The 17,277-nt window shown below is 41.0% G+C and overlaps 1 protein-coding gene across 4 annotated transcripts in view; it reads right to left on the reverse strand.

Moving 5' to 3' along the window:
* The window catches only part of F8 (coagulation factor VIII), a 117,451-nt gene that overhangs the window by 73,569 nt on the left and 26,605 nt on the right, over positions 1-17,277 (reverse strand). For all 4 annotated transcript variants that reach the window (XM_045995022.1, XM_045995021.1, XM_045995024.1 and 1 more), the window contains 5 exons: positions 10,069-10,137; positions 7,892-7,996; positions 5,760-5,981; positions 3,519-3,777; positions 3,064-3,235 (listed from right to left, as the gene is read on the reverse strand). In XM_045995022.1, coding sequence (XP_045850978.1) covers positions 3,064-3,235; positions 3,519-3,777; positions 5,760-5,981; positions 7,892-7,996; positions 10,069-10,137 — 827 coding nt within the window. The remainder of the gene's footprint in view (positions 1-3,063; positions 3,236-3,518; positions 3,778-5,759; positions 5,982-7,891; positions 7,997-10,068; positions 10,138-17,277) is intronic.

Genomic DNA, 17,277 nt, shown 5'->3' on the forward strand with positions numbered 1-17,277 from the left:
TGGGAGGCCTGTTTCTTTCTCTCCCACTTCCCCTGCTTGTATTCCCTCTCTCACACACACTCTCTCTCTGTCAAATAATAAACACAATCTTTTAAAAAAAATAAAATTTTGAGACTTGTTCTATGGCATCATGGCCTATCCTGAAGAATGTTTCATGTGCACTTGAGAAGAATGTGTTTATAGATAAAAAGAGATCAGCCATTTGTCAATAACTGCTGAATTTGAGTGATGGGTCCAAAGAAGTTTATTTTGCTATTCTACCTGTAAGTATGTTTGAAAATTTTCACCTAAGGAGTAAAAAATAAACCTCAAATTCTTACATTAATACAAAAATTTAATAGGATTCAATAAGATGTCTGAACATAACTTATATAAATAAAGAACTGAGGTACAGCTATATATCTTGATATGAAATGTTGTTAAATTAAAAAAACAAGATAAAGAATAATTTACATAGTACTCCTGTTTTTGTTTAAAATATAAACATAAGCACATACATTTAAACACTATTTTTGGAAGAGGATATTAAAACTGACAGTAATGACTGCCTATCAGACTATGGGATTTGAAGTCTGGGAGGGAGAAAAATTTGTCTTTCACTGTATACATTTTTTGCATTTTGAAGTATTTTTACTGGATAATCTAAAAATAAGTAAATAAATTTATGAAGAAAAATTGTACAAGGATAGCTGCTTAAAATGTTGAAGAAGTACAATCAGGGAAGACTTGCTCTACAAATATCAAAACACAGGACAAAGTTGCAGTCATCAAAACAGTGTGGTAGGAGAGCAATTAAAGAAAACAGATTTTAGCAATTTAGTATATAATAAAAAAGGGCATTTTAAATTGGTAAAGAAAGGATCAGTTGGGCCAGTTAGCTCTTATTTGGGGAAACCCTTATTTGACACTATAAATTACAATCCTTACTTGATGCTATCAACTACAACCAAAAGTAACTTCCAGAGCAATTAAGATCCCTATTGTAAAAATAAAACTATAAAAGTATAAAGAATAAAATAGACTATTTTTATAAACTGGAGGTGATTAAGGCATTCCAAGGCAGAAATAATAAATGAAAAATACCCAGAAAATTATAAATAAAAAGACTGATAAAAGATCTTGACTACTCTAGGGGCGCCTGGGTGGCTCAGTCAGTTGAGCCTCTGTCTTCAGCTCGGATCAAGATCCCTGGGTCGTGGAATCAAGTTCCGCTTCAGGTCCCCTGCTCAGAGGGGAGTCTGCTTCTCCCTCTCCCCACACTTCTTCCCCCTGCTCATGCATGTGCTCGCTTTCTCTCCCTCTCTCTCTGTCAAATAAATAAATAAATAAATAAAATCTTAAAAAAAAAGATCTTGACTATATAAAGACTAAAAATCTTTGTAGGACAAAAGTGCAAGGGACAGACTGAGAAAAATATTTGAAAAATAACAATGTGCCAATATCCACATTGCATAAAGCCTTTTACAAACATGTAGGCAAGAGACAACCATTCTAATAGAAAACTGGACAAAATTTCAGGCAATTTGCAGAGGGTGTCATGTAAATAGTCAACAAACAAACAAACATGAAACAATATGCAATTTCACTACTAAGCAGGGAAATGCAAATGAAGACAATATATAAATACTTATCTCATCAAATTGGAAAATTTTCTGAAGGCTTATAATAGATACTGTCAATGATGTGGGGAAAGCACGGTCAGACACTCTTGGTGAGGGTATAAATTGGGGCAGAACTGCTGAAGGCACTTTGGCAGTATCTAATAAAACTCCACACTGGGAAAGGCAGTCCTTGTGCACAGCCTTTGGAGCCCTGTTTGGCCATGTAAGAACGGGCCTGGGCCTGGGCCACCTCCTTACCAGGCCCCGACTTGAGCCCCCATGGCCTATAGCCGGCTTATCACCTTGCCCGGTCAGTGTCAGGGAGTACTCCTTTGTTCTGCTTAGGCACATGTATCAGCAGACCCTCAGTTTTCAGTATTTTAGTATTTCAGACTCCCTGGGGGAGGAGTTGGGATCCTTCTGTCTCAGCATAAGAGGGCTACACAGAGGCCAACTGCCCTTCGCTGGCTGCTGAGAGATATCTGTTACCAAGATGCCGTGGGCAGAGTGTTTGGATTTCTCTTCCTAGCAGGTGGCATGGAATGTAGTTGGAGTCCTCCTCCGGCACTGGTCACAGGTTCATGGTATTCTGCTCAATGCTCCATGTATAATGATCAGCGTCCTTCACAACATTTCGGAGCAGCTGAGTTGACACAAACAACCCTCTATCTCCAAATCGATTGTGAAAAAATATCCCCCCCCTTTAAAAAAAAAAACAAACCAAAACCAAGGCTTATTGAGTTTCCTGTTCTTTGCAGCATAAGCCTTCTTAACACCTTGTATCAAGGGTCAGCAGACATTTTCTGGAAAAGGCCAGAGAGTAAATGCTCCAGATTTCATGAGCCATATCTAGTCTCTGTCACGTTTGTCTTATTATTTTTTACAACTCTTTAAAAAGGTAATATCCAGGGCATGTGGGCAGCTCAGTGGGTGAAGCGTCTGCCTTTGGTTCAGGTCATGATCCCAGAGTCCTGGGATCCATCCAGGGATCGAGCCCTGTGTTGGGCTTCCTGCTCCGCAGGGAGTCTGCTTCTCCTCGCCCCTCTGCTCCTCTCTTATTTGCTCACTCTCTCAAATAAAGAAAATCTTTTAAAAAAAAGTAAAACCTACATTCACAAGTTATCCAAAAACACACTATGAGCCATATTAGGCTCATAGGCCATAGTCTGGTGATTCCTGTACTATATAATTAGTGGAAAAAAATTATATAAGGATATGTATTGAAGACCATGTACTAACTGTTTCAAAGGGGTGACACGTTTAATGGGTGGCATTGTATTTGTATTCTACATACTCATATTTTAAAAACAAATTTATAAACTGTATTTATTTGTATAACATTTATAATTTTTAGAAGATCATATACATTGGAACACAAGGCTCAATTATGAAGCTTTTAGAAACTTAGAATTCTCCAGACTTTGTCTTCATAATTACCCAACTTTATTTCTCTTCAACTTACCACCAGTGTGTCTCCAACTTCTCCATAAAGTAAAGGTCCCAGGATTCCTGATTCATACTGAACAGTTTCACGAGTCTTAAATGTTTCATCTGTGTATGCCATATATCGGACTTTCTTGTACTTCCTACCAATCCGCTGAGGACCATTGTTCAAATACAGATTTTTATAACTTCTGCATGAGACACAAACAGATGAGATGTTGGGATGGAGAATTCTAGGTCGAGGACAAGTGGCTAAAATCCAGCTCTAAAAGAGCTGAAATGATTTAATCAGTGGAAAGGCATGAGAAAAATACAAGTATGCCTGACGCTTAGCTATGTTAGTAAGGCTGTCTTATTTGACCCCGCATCTGTACCTAACCATGAACATGGCTTGAAGGTTGGTTGTTCTGAATAATTGGGAATAACATTTTAAAGATGAGGACGAGTTCATACCAAGCATTAAGAGGCGCTTACCCGTCGCTGGGGTTGGGGTCTGAGGGAGCGTAATCCCAGTCCTCCTCTTCGGCAGCAATATAGTGCACCCAAGTTTTAGGGTGCTTCTTGGCAACTGAGCGGATTTGCATGAGCGGAAAGGAGTTGTCATCATCAAAGCTAATCACGTCCATGTCAGAGTCATAAAGATCTTCATCATAATTTTCCTCTTCCTTATTTTTCATCCGTAGTTGGGGCTCCTCTGGGCAGCTATCTACTTTGACATAAGCTTCCATACCACCTGGGGTCAGACAAACCCAACAATGTCAGATTCCTGTAAGACTTGCTTAACTTCTACAACTTTGTTGTCTCTCATTGGGCCTTCAGCACCCTCTCCTAAGTGTTCCCTTCCCCACACCGATAGCCTTATCTTACCACTCTCCCACAGCTGCGACTTTCAGGTTATGATCTTTGCACTCACCACTTCCCTTCTGCCTGATTCTCCTCCATTATATGTTTTATCCCTTTTTTAAAACTCACTCATTTGCTCTTATAATATGTATGAATACATTCCTTCTGGAATTGGCTCTGAACCTATTACACTTCAGTTCCCTAATTATAACTTGAGAAGCTGTATTTTCAGCATTTGGATGCCTAGTTCAGACCAGCTCTCTATTCTGCCAGTTGCTTAATGATTTCTCTATGTACTCCACTGAATTATGATACAAACCATTGGTTTAATGTTTATTAGGAAAAATGTCATTGTACATATAAATTTTAAGACATTCCAAGTTCATCAAAACAAAAAGGTACAACTTAACAGTTAAGGAAATATATGTTTTATATATATACATATATATATTTTAAAAGATTTTATTTATTTGAGAGAGAGACAGTGAGAGAGAACATGAGAGAGGCGAAAGTCAGAGGGAGAAGCAGACTCCCTGTGGAGCTGGGAGCCGGATGCAGGCCTTGATCCTGGGACTCCAGGATCATGACCCGAACCTAAGGCAGTTGCTTAACCACTGAGCCACCCAGGCACCCAATACGTTACATATTTTAAGAGCATGTCTGCCTGTGACTAGTTGCAAGGCCTACAGCAAGTCTACTCAACAATCTCAATTTCACCTTTGGCTTTATACTATGTGGAGAGTAATAATTCCTACCCAAGCTATGCTATAGGGCTATTTTGAAAATCGATACTAACGCAGACCTTACTAGATGATGGGGAATATGGTAGATTTCAGGAGAGGCAAGCAACTAGTCTGGGGTTCATGTGGCTTTAAACATCACTCATTCTAGATCTAAAAATGTCTGTGGTCTAATAAGACAAAGCATTTTTCTGGAAAATGAGGATTAAAATCAGTGGGAATAAGTCAAAATAATAAAACATTAAGTAAACTCCTCACACTAGGTAATGACCAACCTGCATCCAAGTAAATGAGCTATTCCTCTGTGACTTTAGGATCAACTTCCTTTATCCTCTAACATCTTGTCAAAAGCTTCATAAATATTATACAACAGATGAGGAAAGAGGCCCCTACTCTTCATCACTATAGAGAACTGTAAACAAGGCAATGTTGCTCATAAACCATAAGGGGAAAACAGTGGAGGTGGAGCCAGATCAAATCTCTTTTCCAAGGCAAGGAATCTGAAGAGTGCTAGAACAAACAAGTGCTGTTACACACGACATTTTCCTCCAACAACCCTCATGGGCCACCGCAGAGGAGAAGATGAAGAGGGATGTTAGAATGAGCCAATATAAAGAGTTAGCAGAGTAAATACACAAGAAGGAAAATGGGGGTGGAGTGATCGTGTCACATGAATTTTCAGTCTGCAGCTACAAATGAGGCCACATTAACAACAGTTTGAGACTGTATTGTTGCCCCAACTTGCTTAGACAGGACCTCTAACCCTGTGCAAAGCCCTCATGAAGAAGTCTGTAGCCTCACAGGGTGTTTCACATGCGCTCACCAGCTTCCACTGCTTCTCCGAGGGTCCGCTATCCCTGACAGGCTCTGTACTTCCCAGGTCTCTCACCTCCTTCCAGGTAGTGCTGGGGTGCCTCCATGTTCACCAGTGGTGTGGAGTCTCACGATGACTGCTGCGATAGCCTCTTGTCTTTGCTATTCACTGCTCCGGGCATCACTACCATCATAGTCATTTAACTAGAAATTCCCCGGGACTACTAACACTCAAGCCCTCTTACATTCAAGGTACAGCAGACAGTAAGAGAAGAGCTGAATATTTATAATACTCATATTCAAGATCAACAGATATTACCATGTTGGTGGGAAGGGATATGACAAAACAGTAGAAACTGGCCGAGGTCCATCAGGAATGTCTGAGCAGTTAGGAAAGTTATTGGTGAGATCTCCAAGGAGGCCTGGCGATGGTTTCTCACAAGAAATGTGTGACCTTCAAGAAAAATTGAGTGCACTTCGGGGGTGGTGCCCATTCCAATCACATGCCAATAAATTGATCTCTTGTGACATCCAGTCAGACCTAGAACATAGGAATAAGACAGTTATGGTCAAGAAGTAGAGAACTTGAAACGGAAAACATGTCTCTAGGATAGGATGGACAAATTGACCTTCAAATTTTATTCCTGACTGGAATGCAACTTTCCAAGGATGCTAGGGTACTGCCCAACTAAAGCTCTTGCCAAGGTCTTCCGCCCTTGGCCTCTGTGCCAACACCTCTCTGGGGTTTCCCCTTCTTTTGCCTCCTTTCCTGACCTTTCATCAAATGATGGATCACCTAGGACTCAGCCCAAGGCTTATTCTCGTTAATAAATATTTTCTCTCTGACCAATATCAAAATTATGCAAGTGAGAGTTATTCTTCTCACCACTCTTACTTCTTAAGTCCAGTCTGACACTAATTATGGCAATATAATTAATACTAATATTTACCAAGCACTTGTTTTAGATCAAGCACTGTTCAAATGATTTTACAAGTTTTGACTCATTCATCTCCAATAACCACATGAATGTAAAACTATTGTTATCAGGAGAGGAAACTGATGCCTGGAGAGATTAGTTAACTTGCTTAAATTGGAACCCAAGCAGCTGTATGTTTAGATCTCACCCCGTTAAGTACTAGGGCACAGCTGTCTCTTATTTTGGCTCCTGATGCTTTCAAATATACATATTTTTCATCATCATTACTACCCGCACCATCTTAATTCAAACTAGCTACCATTATCTGTTGTCTGTCTCAAGTCCAAACTCTCTAGTAAGGCCTAGAAATCCCTGAATGGTATAGCCATTTGAATTCTCGTGCCTTTATATGGGACCTGAAGCTATAATATCTTCTCTTTGTTCTCTGAAATTCCACAATCATAATTCTGTTTGGGGATCTTTTTTTTTTTTTTTAATTTATCCTGCTGGAAAATGTGAATATGAAGACTCAAATATTTTCATCCTTAACACTTCTCTCATTTCTTTGGTTTTTAAAATCTGTTTTAAAGTGTATTCCAAGGGCGCCTGGGTGGCTCAGTGGGTTAAGCCTCTGCCTTTGGCTCAGGTCATGATCGCAGGGTCCTGAGATCGAGCCCCGCATTGGGCTCTCTGCTCAGCAGGGAGCCTGCTTCTCCCTCTCTCTCTGCCTCTCTGCCTAGTGATCTCTTTCTCTCTCTGTGTCAAATAAATAAATAAAATCTTTTTTAAAAGTGTATTGCAAATCTTCTTGTTTTACTTTCTGGGAGATTTTCTCCTTCTATTGAGTTTGTATCTTCACAATCATATTCCTAACTTTTATGAGCACACTCTTGGTTTGATTATTTTTCAGAAAATCATATTATTACTTGATTGATGCAGTATCTTCTTGAATCTTGATGAAAATACTAAGTAGACCTTTCGACAAGTTCTCTTCTAAGTATTTCTTCTTTTCTTCTGGGATTATTATTATTTTTTATCTTTGCATATCCGTTATTTTTCAGGTTTCCCTTAAATATTTGTTCAGCCTTGGCTGTCCACATACATTTAAGTAAAAGAAAAGAGAAATCTGTGAGCTCTGTGTACACAGGCAGGCCTTCGTGTTTAGGTGACTGAAAGACGAATCTGCCACTTCAGTTTAAGACCCCACCAGACGCCCGAATTCAGTGGGCTTTCCTCTGGGACACAGAGTTGTCTGAAGAGACGCGGAGAAGAAAGTTCTGGTGGTAAATGCAGATTCTTTTTTTAAAAGACTTTATTTATTTCAGAGAGAGGGCAAGGGAGCATGCGTGGAGGAAAGGGTGTGGGGAGAGAAAGGACCTCAAGCAGACTCACTGTTGAGGGCGGCGCACAAAGCAGGGCTCCATCCCATGACCCTGAGATCATGACCTGAGCTGAAACCAAGAGTCAGATGCTTCACCGATGGCGCCACCCAGATGCCCTGACCCTGCAGATTCTGGAGCAGGTGAGTACGTACCTGGCAGAGACCTGTTTACATAGCCATTGACTGTATGCATCTCACGCCGGGCCTGAGTAGATGCCGGATCAGAAGACTCATTTGTTTCTGAGTGCCAGCTTTTCCCTGATGAGAGAGGAGGCAAAGACAGGGCCCATCAAGTGTCTGTCTCATGAGTCACCCTCCCTGTCTCCTTCCCTCCCATGGGGCAAAGACTGCTCACAGCTTAAGCATTTTTGTTAGCACAGTAGGCATGGATGACTTGCGCTCCAAGTCAGTAAGAGAAAGGCGAAGACAATTACCAAAAGGCAGACATTTCCTGCTCAAACTGATTATCTCTCCCTATATTTGTCCACGACAGTAGATGGGGAGGGATGGTGCAAACGATAACGAGAAGGGAGAATATTGGTTAGTTGGTGCCATGAGGACTTCATTCTATTCATTCACGGAGTCATTTAAAAGGAAGCAAATGAAAATCATCTTAGAAAAGGGCTCTCAGGCCCTGTCCTAATTGCTTCACTCAGTTGTAGTAATGAAAACCCAAGAACATGAAAGCTTTCCAACCTCCTCCCTGAGACTAGTAACAGTGAAAGTGCTGTAAATATTATTATTGGACAGCTGTCTCCCTGAACTTGGCCCTTTGTGTAAAGGGCTGACAGCGAATGCTGGACGTTTCTGAAGCACCCAGCCAAACACATTTACTGAGCGCTACTGAGTGCTAGGCATCGAGGACAGTGACTGTGTCTTCTCTGCTTACAATTTAGCTCGACTAGAGAAGCTGACAATTATAACAGAGTGAAGAATCATGTAACAGAGATTAGAACAGGCTAATACAGACACAGAAAGGGGAAGGGACTTCACCCTACTTGAAGGGCGAGGGATATAAAATCAAACAAGCAGGCAGTGATGGTTTTGTAGGATAAGGAGGAAACTCCAGGTGCGATGGGAACATATAAAGAGGCTCCTAACCCAGACTGGAAGGAGAAGGGAACACGTCACTTTCTAGGCAGAGGTAACAGCACGAACGAGTGCGACACAAACGGTGCCCCAGGTGGCTGGGGCCTGAGCGGTGAGGCAGAATAATGGGGCGTCAGGGGATGCGAAAAGACAGGGGACTCGTCAGGAGAGGGATGATGGGTCCTCAGTTCTGAAGAGGCAGTGTGGGAGGATGAGATGGGACAGGAGGCGGCGGCAGAAGTTCTAAGTTGCTTAATTTAGATCACGTAATCCGCACCACTGTGCTATGAAGAAAGGACTACCAGTGCAGTTTTCGATGTGAGGACACTGACACACAGAGAGGTTTAAGTGACACAGTGCAATGCTGCCGGCCAGGAGCAGAGGGGTGGGGGAAACGGGGAATTGCTATCTAAAGACGGTACACTTTCGGTACTTTTTCAAAAGATTTATTTAAATTTTTAGAGGAGGAAGGGGCAGAGACAGACGAGAGAAAGAATCCTCAAGCAGACTCTCTGATGAGTCAGAGCCGGACACGGGGCTTGATCCTGAGGCCCTGAGATCACGACAAAGCCAAGAGTGGATGCTCGACCGGCTGCACCCCTCAGGTGCTCCCAAACTTTCCGTCTCAAGATGAGCCAGTTCCAGTAAGATCCCACCTCACACCAGTCAGAAGGGCTAAAACTAACCAGTGAGGACGCCGACAGGTGTGGGCGAGGATGCAGAGAAAGGGGAGCCCTCCCGCACTGTGGGTGGGGGTGCAAGCTGGTGCAGCCGCTCTGGAAAACAGCGTGGAGGATCCTCAAGAAGCTGAAAATAGAGCTTCCTGAGATCCAGTAATTCCGCTTCCGGGTATTTAGCCCCCAAATATAAACCCACTAATTCGACAGGATATCGGCACCTTGTGTTTATTGCAGCATTACCTCCAAAAGCCAAAACACAGACGCAGCCCGAGCGTTCATCAACAGGCGGACGGACAAATATAATGAAGGGCATGAGCCCAGCCTGTGATCAAGCTCCTCTATCTTCTTACCGGATAGCTCCCAGTGGAACTCAGGCTGTACTTTTCCTTGAAACTCAGTTTCATCCCCATCTCCTTCATTCCTGAACAGTAGTTTATGATCTTTCTATAATCACTTCCTCTGGACAACAGCAGCCCTTATTCTCAAACACCAGATGAAATTAACATAATTAACATATCCTACTTTTTTAGGAGCCCCAAGTTCAGACTGCAGATCACTAACCTTCATCAAACACAGCAAAAAGCAGCACAAATTCAGGCAAGTCCTGTGTCCTTTCTCTGGCCAGACTCCCTGAAAAAGAAGTGAGAACATTCACCTGCTTTTGAGAACCCTATCATGGGAAATCAACACTAGGAGAAGACCTCACTTCACCTACTGCTTTGTCTCTTGGGTTAACCCTAACCTGTTAACTTGACCACAGTATTGCTTCTTCGGTGTCAGTTCTTCTAAAACTATTTGGGGTAAGTGACTTTTTTTCACTTCAATTTTGTTGCAGACCGGTACTTATATAAAATACAAGAAAAATGAATCACTCAGAAAATGAAATTAAAGAAACATGCAAAATACAAGCTCATATAATCATCTGTCATATATATATATGCATGTGTTCAGAACAAATATAAAAGGGAAAGATTATAAAACTGTGAATACTGTTCAAGGAAAGTGTGTACATAGGCAATTAAATACAGAAAATTTCTATTATGCTTTTAACTTTTTTTACTTTTGCAAAGTATTATGACCAAAATAACAATAATCAATATTAAACACCTATAATCACACTTTAAGTGAACACCATGTATAGCAACATGCTTTAATTACTGAATTTGTTGGTTGTCTTCATTTGATTGGGAAATTTTCTTTGCAGGCTTACTTTAAGCAGAAAGATTTTTGTTTATCATGTTCTTTTTTCTTGTACTCTTGACACTTGAAAGTAAATCTTTGATTGGATGAAGAAAGTAACTCACCTATACAAATTTAAATTACAGGTAAATCTGTCTGAAAACATTTGGATTCTTTTTATTTTATTTTTAAAATCACCAAGTAGTGAAACTGACTTTTACTTTTGGTGTGTGAGCCTATGGGTCTTTTCTTTTTAAGATTTTATTTATTTATTTGACAGACAGAGATCACAAGTAGGTAGAGAGGCAGGCGGTGGGGGCAGGGAAGAAGCAGGCTCCCTGCTGAGCAGAGAGCCTGAAGCGGGGCTTGATCCCAGGACCCTGAGATCAGGACCTGAGCCAAAGGCAGAGGCTGAACCCACTGAGCCACCCAGGCATCCCAAGCCTATGGGTCTTAACACAAAACCACCAACCATCAGGACACAGGACAGTTCCAACATCCCTAACTGTAACCCTTGGCAACCACTGATCTGTTTCCCATTGCAATATATTTGTATTTTTGAGATTGTCATATAAATGGAACCATACAATATATACCCTTCTGAGATTGGCTTTTTTACTCAGTATAGTGCCTTAGAGATTCACCCATTTTGTTGCCTGTATCAGTACTTCACTCTGTTTTATTGATGAGGAGTATTTCATGGTATGGATGTACCACAGTTTGTTTCAGCATTCACTTGTTGGAAAACATTTAGCTTGTTTCCAATTCTCAGCCATTACAAATAAAGCTGCTGTGAACATTAATGTACATACAGACTTTTATGTGAATATTAAGTTTTCATTTGTCTAGGGCAAATACTCAGGAATGGAAATTAAGTGTATATTTACCTTTATAAGAAACGGCCCGTAATTGTGACACTAATTCCAGTGTATATGGGTTTTTCCCTACCACCAAGCAATTCTGTGATATCAGCTGGGCATCCTACAATTTAACTTAATTCAGAAACTATCTACCCGGAGATGGTGTAGATTCCCACGGGTTAACCTGGAAGCTTTTTGAACCCTGTCCTTGTTTTTTGTTTTATGAAATCTTCATTACATAGGTGTAATTGCTTAAATCTTTAGCCGTTGACAACTGAGCTCAATATTCGGCCCCTCTCTCCTTTCCCCTCGTGGGGGAGGGGTAGGGGGCTGGGGCCAAGTGGGACTGAAAATTCCAGCCCGCTAATCACTTTGTTGACTCTACCGGTGATCAGCCCCCATCCGTAGGTGTAGGGTCCAAAAATCACCTCAGTAACATAACAAAAGACATCGTTACTGTTCTCATCACAGAAAATCTCAAGGGTTTAGAAGCTCTACCAAGAAGGAGATGAAAACCAAATATAGAGTTTATTTAAATCACAACATTACACTGCCAAACTGTTTTCCAGAGTGGCTATACCACTGTGAATCCCCAGCAAGAATGTATGAGACTTCCTGTTGGTCTGCATTCTTACCAGCATACTTAACAATTTTTAAATTATCACATTAGGTATTCCAATATATTTGTAGCAGTATTTCATTGTGGTTTTAATATGCATTTTCCTAATGGCCAATGATACTGGACATCTTTACATGTATTTGGCACTTGTATATCTTCTTTGGTGAATTATCTATTCAAATATTTTGTCCATTTACTTTTTTTTTAGCATTTTTTAAAAAGATTTTATTTATTTTTGACAGAGAGAGACATAGAGAGAGAGGGAAGACAAGCACGGGGGGAGCTGGAGAGGGAGAAGCAGGCTCCCCGCTGAGCAGGGAGCCTGATATGGGGTTGTATCCAAGGAATCTGGGATCATGACCTGAGCCGAAGGCAGACACTTAACGACTGAGCCACCCAGTCACTCCTATTTTGTCCATTTAAAAAATTGGTGTTTTTTTCCTTATTATTGAGATTTGAGAACATGTTTTATAAAATAAAATGTTTTATAATATAATACATACACATATAATACACATGTATAATACATATATAAAACAAAAAATATCTTCATTATTGGGAACATATTTTTATATATATCACTTCAATCCTTAGCCAGATATGTGATTGGCAAATATCTCCTCCCAGTCTGTAGCTTGTCCCTTCATTCTCTTAAAAGTGTTTTTTTGTTACAAAAGCAAAAATTACGGGTGTTGATGAAGTCACATTTATCAATTTTTTCTTTTAGGGACTGTGTGATGTTTTCTCAGAAACCTTCTCTTAACCCCAGGTCATGAAGATATCCTAAAAGTGTTATGGTTGTATATATCACATTTAGAGCTATAACTCATTTTGAGTTACTCTTTGTATAACTATAAGGTCTACGATCATTGCATCATTTGTTGACAAGATGCCTCCTTTGAGTTATTTCTGCACCAGATCAATTGGGCTTATTTGTGGGGATCTATTTCTGGACTTTTATCCTATTTCACTGATCTATAGGTCTATTCCATTAACTAATACATGCTATGATTACTGCAGCTTTGTAGTAATTGTAAAACTGAGTAAGATTATTACCCCAAATTTATTCTTCTGCAAAATCATTTTAGCAAATCTAGTACTTTTGCCTTCTCATATAAATTTCAGCTTGTTTGTGACCACAAAAAAAGCCTGCTGAAACTATAGATTGGGGAGAACTGAGATCTTTACGATGTTGAATCTTAGAGCACACAAACAGTATGTCTCTCTGGTTTCTTTTACTTTGTAGTTTTCACCATACAGACAATGGACATTTTTTGTTAGATACCCAAACATTCAATTTTTGGAGCTATTGTAAACATTTGTTCTTTCATTTTGGTTTCCAGTTATTCATTGACAGTATGTAAAATACACATTTAAAAAAATTTTATTTTCATTCCAGTTAGTTAACATATAGTGTAATATGAGTTTCAGGTGTACGTATAGTGATTCCGCAGTTCCATACTGCACCCAGTGCTCACCACAAGTGTCCTCCTTCCTCCCCACCACCTGTGTAACCTCCTCCCACTGAACCTCCCCTCTGGTAACCATCACTGAGTTCTCTATAGTAAAAGAGTCTGTTTCTTGGTTTACCTCTCTGTTTCTTTTTCCCCCCCATTTGTTCATTTGTTTTCTTTCTTAAATTTCACAAGTGAAATCATATGGCATTTGCCCTTCTCTGACTTATTTCACTTAGCATTGTACCCTCTAGTGCCATTACTGTCATTGAAAATAGCAAGAGTTCATTCTTTTTTATGGCTGAGTAATAGTCCATCATATAATAATATTCCTACACACACACACACACACACACACACACACACCGCACATCACAACTTTTTTATCCATTCATCAGTCAATGAACGGATGGCCCCTTTCCATAATTTGGCTATAGTAGATACTGCCGCTATAAACGCTGGGGTCTGTGTATGTCTTTGAATCTGTATTTTTGTGTCCTTTGGGTAAATACCCAGTAGTACAATTGCTGGGTCTCAGGGTCGTTCTATGTTTGACTTCTTGAGGACCTTCCATCCTGTTCTCCACAGTGGCTGCACCAGCTCGCATTCCCACCAGCAGTGCAAGAAGGGTCCCCCTTTCTCCACATCCTCACCAACACCTGTTATTTCCTGTGTTGTTAATTTTGGCCATTCTGACTGGTGTGAGGTGGTATCTCTTTGTGGTTTTGATTTGTATTTCCCTGATGATCAGTGATGCTGAGTACCTTTTGACATACTTGTTCATCATTTCTGTATCTATTCACATCCTTTGCCCATTTGGGGAATACTGAAGGGCAATAAAAACAGAAACTCCCTGCCAGTTTGGTGGTACTTTAAATTCTGATACCCAAACTTTCAATTTTTGGAGCTGTTTTTGACCTGTTTGTTCTATTTGATTTTTTGGATTCTCAAATGGCTGGGCTATGCATTTTGTCAAGGTTCTATAGTTGAGCTCAGTGGGAGATAAAGGCATTATGTTTCTCCCATCTTATCCAGACTAAAATACCTGCTGACTTTTTCAAAAGATTTTACTTTTTAAAAAATTGATTTTATTTATTTATTTAATTTTTTAAATAAAGATTTGATTTTTAAGTAACCTTTATACCCAATGTAGGGCTCAAACTTAGAAACCCAAGACCAAGAGTTGCATGCTCCACTGCCTGAGGCAGCCAGGTGCGTCTCTGTTGACTTTTTAAGTCAATTTCCTGCCAATTAATTGTTTTGATTTTAAATTTATTTGTTTATATTTTATATGTAAACATGTTTTGATTATTTATTTATTTATTTATTTACTCACTCACTCACCCCACGTCCAGTGCAGAGCCCAACATGGGGCTTGATCTCATGATCCTCAGATCAAGACCCGAGCTAAGATCAAGAGTTGGATGCTTGGGGCGCCTGGGTGGCTCAGTCAGTGAAGTGTCTGCCTTTGGCTCAGGTCATGATCCCAGGGTCCTGGGATGGAGCCCTACACTGGGCTCTCTGCTCAGCAGGGAGTCCGCTTCTCCCTCTCCCTCTGCCCCTCCCCCTGTTTGTGCTCTCTCTCTCAAAAAAATCAATAAAATCTTTTAAATAAAAACATGCTTCACACACCACATATTACCATGGAAATGTAAATTAAGGCAATTTGATACCACTACATACCTGTAAGAATGGCCAAATTCCAAACCACTGGCAACACCAAAAACTGGTGAGGGTGAGGAACAGCAGGAAGTCTCATTCATGCGAAATGATAGAGCTACCTTGGAAAAGAGGTTGGCGGTTTCTTGCAAAAGAAAGCATACTCTTGAGGGGAGGAGTCAAGATGGCGGAGAAGTAGCAGCCTGAGACTACATCAGGTAGCAGGAGATCAGCTCGATAGCTTATCTAAACATTGCAAACACCTACAAATCCAATGGGAGAGCGAAGAGAAGAAGAACAGCAACTCTAGAAACAGAAAATCAACCACTTTCTGAAAGGTAGGACTGGCGGAGAAGTGAATCCAAAACGACGGGAAGATAGACCGCGGGGGGAGGGGCCGGCTCCCGGCAAGCGGCGGAGGAACGGAGCACAAAATCAGGACTTTTAAAAGTCTGTTCCACTGAGGGACATTGCTCCAGAGGCTAAACCAGGGTGACGCCCACGCGGGGTCAGCGTGGCCCCAGGCCCCGCAGGGTCACAGAAGGATCGGGGGTGTCAGAGTGTCGGAGAGCTCGCAGGTATTAGAACGGAGAAGCCGGCTGCAGAGACAGAGCCGAGGACTGAACTCTCAGCTCGGGGATACCTTGAACTGGTCGCGGGCTGGGTGAGCTCGGAGCGCGGCTAGAGGCTGGGGATACGGGAGTGATTGGGTGCTGTCCTCTGGGGGCGCACTGAGGAGTGGGGCCCCAGGCTCTCGGCTGCTCTGGGCCGGAGACTGGGAGGCCGCCATTTTCATTCCCGTCCTCCGGAACTCTACGGAAAGCGTTTAGGGAACAGAAGCTCCCAAAAGCGAACCCGAGCCGATTACTTAGTCCGGCCGCCGGTAAGAGCGGTGCAATCCCGCCTCGGGAAAAGACACTTGAGAGTCACTACAACAGGCCCCTCCCCCAGAAGATCAACAAAATATCCAGCCAGGACGAAGTTCATCTATCAAGGAGAAAGCAGGTTCAATTCCTAAGACAGCAGAGCAATTCCAGAGGAGGAGAAAGCAAAGCACGGAACTCATGGCTTTCTCCCCATGATTCTTTAGTCTTGCAGCTACTTCAATTTTTTTTTCTTTTTTCAATTTTTTTTTCTTTTTTCTTTTTTCTTCTTCTGCTAAATTTTTTAAAACTTTTACCCTTTTCTTTTTTTAACGTTTTTTGACTAGTTCATCTAAATATATATATTTTTCTTTCTTTTTTATATTTTTTTGTTTTATTTTTTAAATTTTTTCCTTTTTTTCCTTTTTTTTTTTCCAGAACCTGTTTTTATCCCCTTTCTCTCCCTCACAATTAGGGGTCTCTTCTGATTTGGTTACAGCACATTTTTCTGGGGTCTTTGCCACCCTTTTATTAGTTTATTTGCTCCTTCGTATCCTCTTATCTGGACAAAATGACAAGGCGGAAAAAATCACCACAAACAAAAGAACAAGAGACAGTACCAAAGGCTAGGGACCTAATCAACACAGACATTGGTAATATGTCAGATCAAGAGTTCAGAATGACGATTCTGAACATCCTAGCCGGGCTCGAAAAAGGCATGGAAGATATTAGAGAAACCCTCTCTGGAGATATTAAAGCCCTTTCTGGAGAAATTAAAGAACTAAAATCTAACCAAGTTGAAATCAAAAAAGCTATTAATGAGGTGCAATCAAAAATGGAGGCTCTCACTGCTAGGATAAATGAGGCAGAAGAAAGAATTAGTGATATAGAAGACCAAATGACAGAGAATAAGGAAGCCAAGCAAAAGAGGGACAAACAGCTACTGGACCATGAGGGGAGAATTCGAGAAATAAGTGACACCATAAGACGAAACAACATTAGAATAATTGGGATTCCAGAAGAAGAAGAAACAGAGAGGGGAGCAGAAGGTCTATTGGAGAGAATCATTGGAGAGAATTTCCCTAATATGGCAAAGGGAACAAGCATCAAAATCCAGGAGATGCAGAGAACCCCCC

Source organism: Meles meles, chromosome X, assembly GCF_922984935.1.
Source record: "Meles meles chromosome X, mMelMel3.1 paternal haplotype, whole genome shotgun sequence".
Lineage (NCBI taxonomy): Eukaryota > Metazoa > Chordata > Mammalia > Carnivora > Mustelidae > Meles > Meles meles.